Source organism: Trichosurus vulpecula, chromosome 1, assembly GCF_011100635.1.
Source record: "Trichosurus vulpecula isolate mTriVul1 chromosome 1, mTriVul1.pri, whole genome shotgun sequence".
Taxonomy (NCBI): Eukaryota; Metazoa; Chordata; class Mammalia; order Diprotodontia; family Phalangeridae; genus Trichosurus; species Trichosurus vulpecula.
The window spans coordinates 423,729,217-423,743,783 of record NC_050573.1 but is presented as its reverse complement, the minus strand read 5'-3'; the positions used below and the strand labels follow the sequence as shown (position 1 = coordinate 423,743,783).

Here is a 14,567-nt window from a genome sequence, read left to right as displayed (position 1 = left end):
CATGAAATGGTTTGTTTTTATTTAGAGATTCTTTGGTAGTTTGTTTTTTGGTTTGGTGTTTGTTGTTTTTGTTCATTTTTAATTTTTTTTTTTGCTTTTTTTTTTCTTCTCCCTAGAGAATCTTTTGGTTTCTCTGCCTGGTAATTCCATCACTTCTTGGCTGTTTGTTAAAATATTTCTGAAAGGCCCTAAGTAGCCATGTGTATGCTTATTTGGTAGAGAGTCAGCATTCCTAATAACATGTGCTACTGTTAAGGCTGTGAAATGTTTTCTCTTTAAACAACCTGTTTTCAGGAACTCATAACTTGTTGGAAAATAAATGGAAATTTTCTAAATTTATTGAGCTCAGGATTGGTTATTGAGAAGAAGCCTGTCAGTTATTTTTAGTTAATTTTTTCCTTTCAATTTTTTTTCTTACATTTTATGTTCCTATAAACAAGGTTCAAATTAGGACATAACATAAACACGCACCGCCTTTTCATCTGCTGCTCAGATTAATTAAAAGCATTAGCTTAGAATTAACTATTTTAAAATATAATTTACTGCTCCATCTCAAGAAAATCAGATCGCCCTATAATGTTTCAGTCAGTTGTTTTTCATTGATAAACAGCTGTTCACGATTCTGTTTGGGGTTTTCTTAGCAAAGATACTGGAATGGATTGCCATTTCCTCCTCCAATAATTATATAAAGTTAGCTCCTTCTTCTTGTTGTTTGTTGCTGTTGTAAAAAGGCAACCATTTACTTACTGCCCTTTTGTCAAATTAAAAAACCCAGAGTTTTGGTTGTTGTTATTGAAGCTTGATTAAGGAATAGCCCTGTATGTCCAAGGACTTATAGTTTATTCTTCAATCAGGATAATGTTGATGTTTCTGGTCTTGTTTCATTTGATGAACAACAGCCATCATTTTGGGGAAGTAAAGGGAGCAATTAAGCAAAAAGAAATATTAAATCGGTCGGTCAATAAACATTTATTAAATGCCTACTGTGTACCAGACACTGTGCTAAGAGCTGGGGATTCAAAGAGAGGCAGACCCTGGCCTTAAGGAACTTAGAATCTAATGGAGAAGACAAGCAAACAAGTATGTTCAACAAGCTATATACAGAATAAAGAAGAGATAATTAAGATAAGGAAGGCACTAGAATTAAGAGAGATTAGGGGATTAAGGGAAAGGATTCCTGTAGAAGATGAGATTTTAGCTGTGACTTAAAGGTCTTCAAGGAAGCTAGGTGGCGCCATAGTGCACAGAGCAGGGGGCTTGACATTAGGAAGACTCATCTTCCTGAGTTCAAATCTGGCCTCAGACCCTTACTAGCTAGCTGTGTGACTCTGAGCAAGTCACTTAATTCTGTTTACCTCAGTTTCCTCATCTGTAAAATGAGCTGGAGAAGGAAATTGCAAGCCTCTCCAGTATCTTGGCCAAGAAAACCCCAAATGGGGTCACGAAGAGTTAGACACAACTAAACAAGAACTAAAGGAAACTAACATTTTATCTGATGAATTACTTCCTTAAAATTATGTCGGATCCCAGAGCCATAGATTTAGAGAGAAAAGGGAATTCAGAGGTCATCTAGTCCAACCCCTTTATTTTATAAAGAAACTGAGGCCAAAAGAGAGACAATGACTTGGCCAAGGTCCTGGGTAATAATTAACAGAGGCTAGATTCACAGCCAGGTCCTTTGGCTCCAAAGTTAATCCTTCTTCCATTTGCAAAGGATATAAAAGTAGGAGACTATAATGTTTGCATCTGAAGCTTGTGCTTTTTTATAATCCTAGTTGTTCTACCAGGTGGGATCTTTGGGAGTACTCTTTTCCTTCCCTTTCACCTACACATCAATAGGGTCTGAGAGGACCATCTGATCCTATGTTCACTGAGATCATCCTGGGAGAGGAGACTAGCTCCTCTTCCTTTGTCCCACCTGTAGCAAAATGGAGAGAGGGTTGGGGAGGGTGGGACCTGCTGGGTTTAACTTAAATTTGTTTGACTTTAAATCCTACAGAATCAAAGAAGGATGTTTTAGAAGTTCAAAACCACAGACCTAGTTTGGAATACTTTGAAGATGTTCATTCACCTCAGTGGGAATTTAAAGGTCAAAGGTGTATAAACACACAAATCCTGGCTTTATGCTTTTCTGACATCATTGCTCTTATCCAACCCGAGATGCAAGACTCTTGGGTATTTAGAAACTTGGATACAGTTACACATCCTTTCAAAATAGGGCTGAATTGAATTGTAAACTAAATAAACAAACCTTGTATTTTGCAGATGTATTTAGAAACAACACACACTTACCATTGACTGGGGTTTAGCTGTGTATAGCCCTCAGATTGGCACAGGAAATGCTTTGCAGTTGATTATGGGCATTAGTTAGTATAATGAAGACCCTTGTTTTGCAAATCCATTACCTGTACTGGGTGAATACTGGGCCTACTATTCACTTGCCTACTGGGCCTATTGTCTGTTTTCTTTGTGACAGAATCCATTGGGGCTGTTTGTTGTGGAGTAGGTAACTAGCTTGACTTGGATTCAGAAAGGCCTGGTTTTCCATATTTTTCTTCTAACATATGGACAATTCATTCTTCTTCTACACCTGTGAAATGGAGATTATACACATATCATGATACCCATAGTTATCTACCTCATGGCATTCTTGTGGGGCTGAAATGAGGTAATGTATTAGAAAGTGCTTAGTACCTTTCAAATGGTTTATAAATGTCATTTATTTTCACTTAAATTTTATATATATTTTTTGAAAATTTTTTAACCTTTTATTTTATTTTTTCAATGTCGCTTATTTTCAGCAAAGCCTCACACAAAGGGAGTTTGTCAAATTATTTTTTTTAATTGTGTGTTGCCAAATTGAACCCAAATATAGGTGAGGTTCAGCTTCTCATTATCTGTCATGCACCGCTATCAACCACTATTTCATAATAAGGCATTATCCTCAAACCCATCTTTCTGCCTGTTTTGGTTTCCTGAGGCAATATATTTCAACATAACCGACCCTCTAGGGTCAGCCTTTTGTCCCCTGAAGTTCTGCTAAAGACGAAAATCTCCTGCTTTCCCCTTTTTCCTAATGACAACAGTACTAGTCCAGAGGCCTAGTTCTTTAGAAATTATGTATAGGATGTTCAGAAACTCTGCCCTGCCCTGCCTTCCACTTATTTTTCCTTATGAGAATAAATTTGCAACATGGCAGTTTATTTTTTCTGCTTTTTTTTTTGTAAGGGATCTTTCCGTTGGGCAAATCTTAGATGAGGTCTTTCTCATCTGTGTACCTTGGGCAAGTCTTGACAGTTACACCCCTTGAGTGCTGCTGCCCCATGGCAGATTTGAACATTCATTGCCATACCTGTTACTCTCCTTATCACAAAATAAATATCTGCATGCCACAGAGAGTGGAGTTTTCTGGCATTAGTGATTTGTGTTTACTATAAGAAAGTGTCTCTCGTTGGACTCTCCTTCTCGAGCTGACTTCTCTGTTTTGAGTCCTGCCCCTCCTGCTGGATCCCAGAAACCATGATTGTATCCCCAGTGTATTGTACAGTGCCAAGCACTTAGCAAGAGCTTAATACATGATCCTTGATTGATTGGTCACTTTGTGACAGCAATTGACTCAGATCCAAAGTCCCACAAAGTTTGAAAGATAGAAGACACCCCATTTACCAAACTGTGCTACAAGAGCACAAAATATTTGTATTTTAGGTTTTTAGGAGAGATTTGGACCTTCAGCATTCATTAGAAGCTACTTCTCCCTAGTTTCTTAAATTGGGTTTGGATTTTAGGGGAAAAAAAATTTGTCCTTGTATACAGACTAATTCTTTCTGTCCATTCAACTCTGTGTTTATTAAAATCCCTCAGAAAAATAAATGATTTAAAAGTTGACAGTATTCTAAGTAATCGAAATATTTATACTTCTTATCCTTTGTAACTTTTGGTACCCACAAAGTAGAACTTAAAAATAGCTGATTGGAACCCCAATGAAGGCAACACTATGGCCTGGGAAAATACCTTTTTGTTTTCCCTTTAGAACTTTTTTTCTAGTTGCATAAATTCTCATGATTCTGCAATGATCCAGACAGTCCCTGAAAAAGTGATGGTGGTATTTATATTTGAAATCAAGGCTTAGCTTTCCTCATGAGTAATCTCAATGGTAAGTAGCTTATTTCTATGACCTTGTTGAGACCTGGCAACTTGAGAGAGATTATGTGTAATATTATGAAGGAGGTGGGAAGGGGAGGGGGGCAGTAAATTAGAAAAACAATCATTGGGAAAGGTTCTGTTCTTTTACCTAGTTTCTCATTAGGAGAAAATTGGCTAAGCTCCTATTTCCTTTGCATAATTCCATGTTAGTAGATATTCTTTGATCTTGCTTAGCTGTTCACCAGGTCTGTGTTCTAAAAGTCATTTGAAAGAAGTAACATATTTGGCAATCGTAATAGGAAAAACTTGGCCTTTTTTCCCGAACTCTATATTCCTTTTTGAAAAGTAAGCACATGATACTTTCTGTCTATGTCTCCCTTCTGGATGTTAGAGCCTTGTGTTTTAAAGGTAGTAGTTAACCATTCACATCTTAATTAGCATTAAAACCTTTATAAAAAGTTTACTGCATTGTCCCAGAGACCAAGGTAGCTAGTTATTATTCAAAAAATGCCCTTGCTTGGGGCTCATATTACCAAGAAAAATAAAATTATAATCATACTGTAAGACTTCTTACATTAGTCAAATGAGATACAATCTTCAATATTAGAAACCTGTGAAGTGTCCATCATCTATCAAATATTAATAGTTTTTTGTGTATATGTTGAGGGTGAAAGGGGTTGTTTGTTGTGGTTGTGTGAGTGTACGTTTGTGTGTTTACTTCAGAACTATGATTTCACTATCACGGGGCATGATTTCTATCAGAAACCCTCTCCACTTTTAAAAGTCACCTGGAGTGGTAAGAAGTTAAGTGATTTGCAGATTGTCACAGAATCTGCATGTGTTAAAGACAGGATCTGAACCCGCGTCTTCTTGACTGCTAGGCTGGTCTTCTAACGGGGTGCCTTTCAGTTACTGTTGATGAATTGTTAAAATGGGGATGCTTATATTTTGAAAAAAAAAAGGAGGTAGTCCATCTTTGGCAGGCCATCTTTTCCTTTTTCAGTACTATCACAGTACACCACAACTTCCCTGCTCCTGATTTCAGCTGCTCTGCTTCCAAGTGAATGCTGCCTGGGTCAGTGGAAAGAATGCTGAAAAAAAGTCAGTCCATGGATCTGGGTTCAAATCCTGTCTCTACCATTCACTTAGGTATAAGCATGGGCAAGTAACTTAAACTTCCAAGGCCTCATTTTTTCATCTGTAAAATGAGGGGTCTGGACTAAATCATTTCTGAGATCCTTTTTAATATTATGGGAGATCTCAATGGATAAACTAATTCACATGATATTTTCATTGCGGATGTGTTACCCTTCTCAGGGATGTTTGCTTTTTATTGGAGGAAACAGGTAAGTGTCTAAGTACTAATCTTAGTACCTAGATGTGTTGAACACAAAGGAATGAAGTGATGATAGTGAAATTTCATATATTGTTATGGAGGACATGAGAGAAGATGTGGACTTTCTTCTCCTCCCTCCCCAGCACTCCAGTATACCACGTATGTAATCTCCTAGTCTGCCAATATTTGAAGCCAACCATGAATAGCAGCTAAAAGGATAAAGGGGAAAAGTTTGGGAGGAGGTAAAATTTCTTAATTGGGAAAAGAGAGTAACCTACTTTTAAGAAATAGGCAATATATGATCCTGGTCTTAGTTACTAAGGAAAGTAGGGGAACAGATTTTTAATATGTAAGAGAGCAGGGGAAACTGTTTGAATTAGGCAGATGAGTGTTCACTGCATTTGAGCTTCCCTAATTGTGGATTTGCTACAGTCCAGAGAAGGCTAAATGATTCTTCTGCATTCCAGCCCGTTCTAATCTTATCCAAGAGAAGTGGAGCTATTTCTTAGTTTACAGCTGAGGTCACTAGCAGAATGGTGTTTGAACAGGGGGTTGATGGAATGATGTGCTGTTAACATGAGCTGTCGCACTATGAAATCCCCAGGGTGAACAAGCCCCTTAGTGATTTTATTGGATTTCTTGGTGCCTGACTGTACCGAATCTTAAAATGTTCCTACCCCAAATTAGCTTGGACTTAATAAAAACAGGGAGAAGTTTTGTTTGCCTTTATCAGTCTCATAATCTGCAAGAAAAGATTTCTTAGAAAGTTTAAAGGTGCCAAGGAATAGGAAATGGGTCTTAGTTATCCAAGACAGTCACTGTAATATCCTCAGAGATACTGCTTGCTTGAGGAAAAAGTCTGAAAGTAACCAGACTGTTTATATTCTCCTATTAACTTTGCCAGTAGTCAGAATAGCTACTGGTATTTCTCTGATCATCACACCATTTTTTTTAAATGCAGCAAATAACTATATAAACAAACTCTAAGACTGGCGTAAATGAAGATGATATTATATGAAATTCAGACCATCCCCATCATGAGTCTGAAAGAGAAGTCATCTGTTAATTTTGTTTTTCAAGATTCACGCTGGATTTACAAGTTCAACTGACTGTGCCTTTGACCTTCTGGGTTTTTTTGCTCTCCTTTTCGGGGGTAGACTGCAGCTTTACTCTTTAATCAGCATTATATTCAAAAACAAATTTGCAAGGGAGTGTTTCTCACATTAACGGTGAGATAAGGGCTTGGGATGGAGCAATCCCTGTTGCAAAGAGAAAGTGTCATGCAGCAGGAAATCCTGGTTATCCCCTCCAACCCCTGAGCAGAGCTGAGCAGGCTACCTCTCTGGCAGGGCAGCTTAGCCAGTCATGCAGAGGAAACTCCCTTACTCAGTTACAAGCGCTTCATGCGGGGAACGGGGGCCCTGGCCAACCATAGGACTGGGCACCATCTGCGAATGACCATTTCTTCCGAGCTGTTTTGGAACTATCTCTACAAATGGCTTTTGTTTCGGATCCCCTTGGAGCTTCAATCCCCCGTCTGTCTCCACGATCCAAAATGAGATTGTGTTTCTCCAAATCCTACAGGTACCTTTATTCCCTGTTGTAGCTGGGAGAGTGTTTCTCTGGCTGACTTGCAGCTGTTGGGTCTTTGCAGATGACCTTTGGCATGTTGGAAAGAAGAAATGCTATTCCTTCTTTAACTCATATAGCATTTGGCAAAATGTATATATGAGATCATAAAATACAGTCTTTGAGATAGTCTTGATTATGTTGGAATGGACTAATAGAAGTGAGTGATTATAATGGTGAGTTTGATGAAAATTAAAATTTTGAACTTAAAAAAGTCACATTATTGTTCATTTGGAAATGAAGGTGTATATCAAGCCCAGTGTGATGTAAAATTGGCAGTGTCAGTTTTAAATAAACCTTTAAAAGAAAGGGAAGGTTTTCCAGTCCCTCAGGTATGAAAAGGAACTTGAGAAAGTATGTTTTGAAGTTGTCCAGGATATCTCCATATGGGAGGGAATCAAAGTTTTTTCATAAGCTGGGTTATGCTTGACAGTGACAATGTAAGAGCCATGATTTCAAAGTAGTATTTTAATCTTCCGTTCTCAGAAGGATTCTAGAAATATTATGAAAAAGCTTCACTTCCACTGCCATTTCCTCTGGACAAAGTGAAAAATAGTAAAACAGTAATTTAATTATCAAGTTTACAGCTATCTTAAAGCAAACCACTAGATACAGAAGAATCTTGTGGAAATAAGTATACTTTTTGTGTCTGCTAAGGTGGACTGAGCATTAAGAATGAAAATATTGATATATAACACAGTTTAGATTTCTGGTTGGGCAGCCACAGTCCATAGACAAATTAGGGCTGACAGAATAATGTATGTTTTTTGGAAAATAATTTAGGAATAGGGTAACTCCATCTTGAAAGTTTGCAATATTGGTTGAGATTGTAATTCCTGAGTAAAAAGCAATATTTCCTAAATTTCATCAGCAATAACTCTTGGATCTGATTATGTCTGAGCACTATGAAATTGATTAAGAGTTGATTATTTCTTTAACTTCATCATAAGGATCTCTTGTACATTACATTGTTAATTTTGACTGTAAAATTTTGTCTATTGTTACAATTTTAGAAAATAAACATCAGGCGATTCAAAGGATACAACTTATTTATTATATGATATATAAATGTAACTTGATTTTTTTCCCTAATTCTCAAAATCAAAAAATGAATGCACTATACCTTTAACCTTTTAAAATAAACCAAATGCTAAACATTTCATTTTCTTAATAAACATTTATTTTCTTTGTAGTGGATATATTTTATTTGGACTTAATATTTTAGTATATTTTGAAGTTTTCATTTATTAGAATTGAAATCTAATTCAATTCTGTGAGGATTTATTGTATGCCTGCTATTTTCCCAGCAAGGTGGTAAGATTGATGCTTAGTGTTTGAAAAGGTATGTGTTTAGAACGGGTCGTCTGAAATCTGAAATAGTCACTATGTGATGAATACCTCGGCCTTTCACCACCGTATTAGATAGTCTAACATAAATTGGTTTCTGTTTTTGCCAGGACAAAATGACTTTCTAATGGGGGAGGGGGCTTAGTAACTCTCTCGGGCCATTAGGATTCCATTTATATCTTTTCAGCCACCGTGCCCAGTCAACTAAAAAATCAAGGTCACTGGGTACTTTAGATCCATGGGGTCATAACATTTAGAGCTGGAATAAAACCTTAGAGGATCTCCAGTTGAATGCCCTAATTTTATGGAGGAAGAAACTGAGGCCCAGAGAGGTATCATGAATTGTCCAAGGTCATACGAATGGCTTTTATTAAGTTTCTAAGAAGTGTATTGATCTAAGATCAATCAATCAACATTTATTCATTATTTCTTCAGCATCCTTTATTTATCCATTTTTCATTTATTCAGCATCTATTATGTGGGGATACAAAGACAAAAATGAAACAGTCCCTGTCCTCAAGGAGCATATATTCCATTGGGAGGAAAAACATGTACGTAAATGAGCACACATAAAATAAATACAAGGCAAATAGGGGTGGGCATAGAAAGGAGAATGGGTCCTAGAGAGATAATGAAGACTTCACTTGTAAGGTGACCTGTTAACAGAGTTTTGAAGGAAAGAAGTGGATTCTAAGAATCAGAAGGAAGATCAGAGTGTATTCCAGACATGGGGGATAGACAGTGTGTACAAAGGCAAGGAAGAGATATAGGAGGTGGACTTTCATGGTAAATATAATAAATACACATATATAAGAAACAAAGTAAAGATGTGGCTTGATGAACCAGTAGAGTATGGGACAGGGAGTAATGTAGAATAAGGTAAGAAAGGTAAATTGGGGCCAAATTGTAATGATCTTCAAACACAAAATACGAGAGCTTATATTTGATACTAGAGGCAATAGGAAGCCATGGAGTTTAGAGAGAACAAAAAACGGTAAATAGAGAACTGAAAATCAACATGTTGTAGGAGTGAGAACTCTCTTTTGGGAGGCCAGTGACCTGGTAACCCCTAATTCTGGCTCTACAGTTTTTACCAGGCCATTCTTGATCAGTTCTTGGTCAATCTGTTTGAAGTTTTAAGGGGTTCACTTTCTTCATGTATAAAATAAGGGGTTTGGACTATTTGAGCTATAAAGTCCCTTCTGTCTCTAAATCTGTGATTTTATGAAAACTGAGAGTCAAGTGAGGAGATGGTGAAAGAACCCAGAACTCCAAAAGGATCAAGCTAGCAGGCCCAGGTGAACTACCTGCAAGAGCACTGAAAGAAATGGTGACTGTGATTGCTGAGATTCCCTTAGTGATCATGGCAAAATCATAGCAAAGAGGAGAAAGGTACCTACCTGCAGTGATGGAAATGGTTGTGTCTCAGTTTAAAAAAAATGAAAAAGGTAGATTCTTTAAACTAATTATATATTATGACTTTATCATATGACTATGTTATGAGTATACTATATGACTTTTTATGATTATTGGTAAAATTCTAGAGTGTCTTACTGAAGGGATATTTATTGAACATTTAGAAACAGAAGGAGTGATTCTTAAGAACCATGTTCATCTAAAAGTTTCATCTAGTTCATCTAAAAATTTGGCATAGTGACTCCTCCTGTCTTGCTATCCTGCTGATAGGTTAGAAAGATGTGTGGGGTAAATTATCGTACAATAAAGTGGATTTTTTGTTGTGGTTGAGTCATTTCACTTGTGTCCTACACACACACACACACATACACACACGCATGCACACGCACATGCACACACACACACACACACATGTTCTTCTTGTTGTTCAGCCACTTCAGTACTGTCTGACTCTTTGTGACCCCATTTGGGGTTTTCTTGGCAAAGATACTGGAATGATTTGCCATTCCCTTTTCCAGCTCATTTTACAGATGAGGAACTGAGACAAATAGGGTTAATAATAATAAATATAAAATAAATACAATTATAAATTTTAAAATATAATATAAATTATAAAAAATTATAAATAAAAAATAATAATAATAAAGAGGGTTAAATGTCAGAGGCCAGATTTGAACTTAAGTCTGCCTGTCTCTAGACATGGTGCTCAGACCTAGAGTAGTGATCAGTGAATTAATATTAACCTGGAAAGAAGTCTCTAATACAGTGCTTTCAAGTCTATGATAGAAGGGTAGGGTGGCTTACAAAATTATTGTACAAGGTCCACAAATTCATAGGCACTGAGCTTTTTCATTTTTATTTTTATTAACAACACAACAGTTTGACTCAGTATAGGAAATAAAGATGTCTTCTATGAACTAAATAAATCTCTCTCTGACTCTCTCTCTCTCTCTCTCTCTCTCTCTCTCCCTCTCTCTCTCTCTCTCTCTTCCTCTCTCCCTCTCTCCCCTCTCCACTCTCCCTCCCTCCCTCTACCTCTCTCCCCCTCCCTCCCTCTCTCTCCCTCTATGTATATATACATATATATACACATATTTATATATATATATATATCTCATATACATATGTTTAAAAGATATATTATTGCATCTATAGAGATACTATTGTGATTTACCAAAACTACAACTTACTTTAAGGAATTAGCAAAGTAATTTTTGTCATAAAATATTTTTTCAATCCAAGGATACCAATAAAACAACTACAAACATGCCATGGGGCCAGGTAAGGATCTATAACATTTTTTTTTAATTAAAAAGGGTTCTTATACTTGCAAAGGTTTAGAACTACTTCCCTGGTGGGATGCCACAGGGATCTGTCCTCAGCCCTCTTCTGAGCAATAACTCAAATTTGCAAATGATACAAAGCTTTGAGAAGTAGGTAGCACATGGGATGACAGAATGAGGATCCAAGAAGATCACAACAGGGTAAAACAATGGACTTAATCTACTAAGATGCAATTTAGAATACTTCAAAACTTAAATACCTAGATATTAAATACTTCACAATTTATACTTAAATGCTTCACTAATTACTGAGTATGAGTATACCTTCCAACAATGCAGCTTGGGTTGATCATCTAAGTGCTTTACAAATTTTATGTCATTTGATCCCCACAAAACCTTGGGAAGTAGGTGCTAATACTATCTCCATTTTGTGGTTGAGGAAACTGAGGTAGACATAAGTTAAGTGACTCATCCAGGGTCACCCAGCTAATAAGTGTCTGAGACCAAATTTGAACTTAGGTCCTGCTGACTCCAGGCCTGATGCTCTATCTACGAGTCTATAAGTGGCCTCAATAGTAAACGGTCATAGTTGCAATGGCTGAAAAATTTATCACCCATTGCCTGGCTTCTATTCCAAACCTTTTCAGCTTGGTATGACCTATCAGATTTGGGGGAGTAGAATTTAGAATTTTAAGGGTAGAAAAGTTTTCAGAGATCACCTAGCACTTAGCCCAGTGCCAGGCACTGAGTAGGCACCATAGAAATGCTTATACCTTTCCCTCTACCTCTTCCCCACCTCTATGAACTCATTCCTTTTTTTATTTGAGGAAAATGAAGGAACAGAGAAGATAAATCCTGCCAACCAGTTAATGATTACTTGATCCTGGAACCCTAGTCTTCTGATGCCTGATCTAATATTCACCTTCACCTGTTGCTTCCCTTGGTGAGTTTGGATAGGTGGTATCAGAGCAGATTTTGGAACCCCTTGGAAGTCAGGTATCAAAGTTTATGAATCCTTAGTAAGACATTGGGAATTTTTTTTTTTTGCAAAGGACTGATTCATGGACCACCATGGCAAGAGTAGAGATGAGTCTTGTCTACATCTCTTCCATACTGTCTCACACAAAGCAATCCCTCCTGTCACCAACATAAAAAGCAGTGAGAAACATCTCTCCTGTTTGGTTCCTTACCTTTCACAATAGGAATTTGATGTTATCTTGAAGAACACAAAATATAGAGGAAATGGAAAATGCTTTACTTTTGTGGAAAGTGACTGTTGATAATGTGGAACCAAAAACTTCGTTCTACATACTGAAAAAATAAATTTGATATATGACCATGAAATTTAAGAGTCTCCAGTTGGTATGCCTACTGTAGTCACCTGAGGGGCCTCCACCTTGGGAGACACCACCATCAGCCCATTTTCATAATAGCGTAACTCCTTTTTAGATAGTGAATGGAACTCAGTAGAAAGAGTTCCATCTCCTGTAGGCTATGTCTCTAGCATCTTTATAATAGAATACTGATAGGGCTAAGTAGTGATAGAATTTGTATGATGGAGTGGAAATAACACTGGATTGTTAGAAGACCTGCGGTAGAGCTCTGGCTCAGCCAGAGTAGTCATATAACCTTGAGCAGGCCTCTGAGCTTCTTTGTGGATGAGTTTACTCACCTATAATCTGGGGAAAATAATCGCTGTCCTACCCCAACAAAGCTTTTTTCAAAATAGAGATAGGGACTTATTAGGATTTCATTGGCACAAGTAACTCTTAGGTACAGAGACTCCCACTACCATTTAAGGCTGTTATCTTTTCTTCAATTTCTATTCCTAGAGAATTGTCTAAAACTCTGGGAAGTTAAATGTTTTGCCCAGGATTATGTTATATTGTAAATCATCCATATGCACCTTACCTAATAAATGTGAAATGTAGCCCTTTTGAGTTCAGGGGCTATTTTTATTTTTGCATGTCTTAGAATGATGCCTGGCACAGAAAAGGTCATTAATAAATGCATGTTGAATTAAATTGAATTTATGCAAATTGTTATATAAATATGAGTTATCATTATTTTATGTCCCAATGCTTAATAAATATTAATCGAACTTATGCTTATTACATTGGCGACAGCACAAAGATGGCTTCTCCACATTTCTGCTGAGGCATCCTGATCCCACAGCCAAGAAGTTCAGGCCACATACAGGGCAGTATGACAAAATGTGTCTGTTAGTGATGTTACTATGAACTTTCAAAGTTGTTAAGAAGCAAATCTATTCCCTCTGCATACAGTGCATCAAAGGGTGAACAAAAAGGAGAACGGTTGAGCATTCCAATATTTGTGGTATCAGTAATGATTAGAAATTATGAAAGAAATTTTTTTTAAATCTTTAGCAGAACTGAGAAGGTAACTGCTTAGTAATTTATTTACCTTTAACTGTAATCATCTACGGTAGTTCCATGAAAATTAAGAAATGCAGATATTGACTTGGTGACAGCATTTGTCTGACAGACTATTACTGCTATGAGATAGAGAGCTAGCCTCAAGACAAGAAGACCTGGGTTCAAGTCCTGCCTGCCACACATGTGGGCTGTATAATCCTGGTCAACTCTTCACTCTCCAAACAACTGTATAACATGATAAGTTGTCAAGCAGATGAAGATCTACATTGGCAAAGAAAATTCTCGTTCAGATTTCACTATATCAATGAAATCAAAGGTCCAGATTAAAATCCAAGGGTTAGGTGGGGCAGTGGGTAGAGTGCTGGGTCTGGACTCAGGAAGACTCATCTTCCAGAATTCAAATCTGGCCTCAGACACTTACTTGCTATGTGACCTTGGGAAAGTCACTTAGCCCTATTTAACTCAGTTTCCTCATCTGTCAAATATTCTAGAGAAGGAAATGGAAAAACATTCCAGTATCTTTTCCAAGAATAACACAAATGGGGTCACAAAAATCAGACACAACTGAAAAAAAAGTATTGAACCACAAGATTGAAGTAGGGAAGGGAAGAGAAAGGAGAGTGAGAGAGAAAGGACAATTAGGTAAACCTAGTGATTTAATTTAAAAGCTCAGGGACACATTCAGATCTCAAAAGAAAAATGAGCTTTGGAGAAATTAAACGATACTCAAAGCACATGTTACCTGTTCTCTACCATGAAAGAATAGGCTGATTTTTTTTAAAAAAGTCTTTAATATAAACAACTAAATCTCTTTCTAGTTAAGAAATGAAAATCTAAAAAGAGATGTTCTGTCATCTGTGCTGCCCTGACGCAGTCTCCTTATTCTCCATGGGCTACCATTTGGCCCTTCCCATCTGGAGGACAGAATTGGTCATATGGTTATTACTGCCAAAACTCTCCTTTGCCTTCTGCACTGAGTAGGTGAGGGATGCTCTGAAGTAGAGAGGTTGGCTCCAT

At 37.2% G+C, this 14,567-nt stretch overlaps 1 protein-coding gene across 2 annotated transcripts in view; it reads left to right on the top strand.

The window, feature by feature from the left end:
• PDE4D (phosphodiesterase 4D) overlaps nucleotides 1-14,567 on the top strand; it is a 928,932-nt gene that overhangs the window by 517,131 nt on the left and 397,234 nt on the right. Inside the window, exon 1 of one of the 2 annotated variants that reach the window (XM_036761396.1) lies at nucleotides 6,816-7,063. The exons of the other annotated variant lie outside the window; for it this stretch is intronic. Within the exon in view, the coding sequence (XP_036617291.1) occupies nucleotides 6,975-7,063 (89 nt within the window). The 5' untranslated portion in view covers nucleotides 6,816-6,974. Of the gene's footprint in view, nucleotides 1-6,815; nucleotides 7,064-14,567 lie in introns of those variants that run through there. 2 annotated transcript variants of the gene reach the window in all.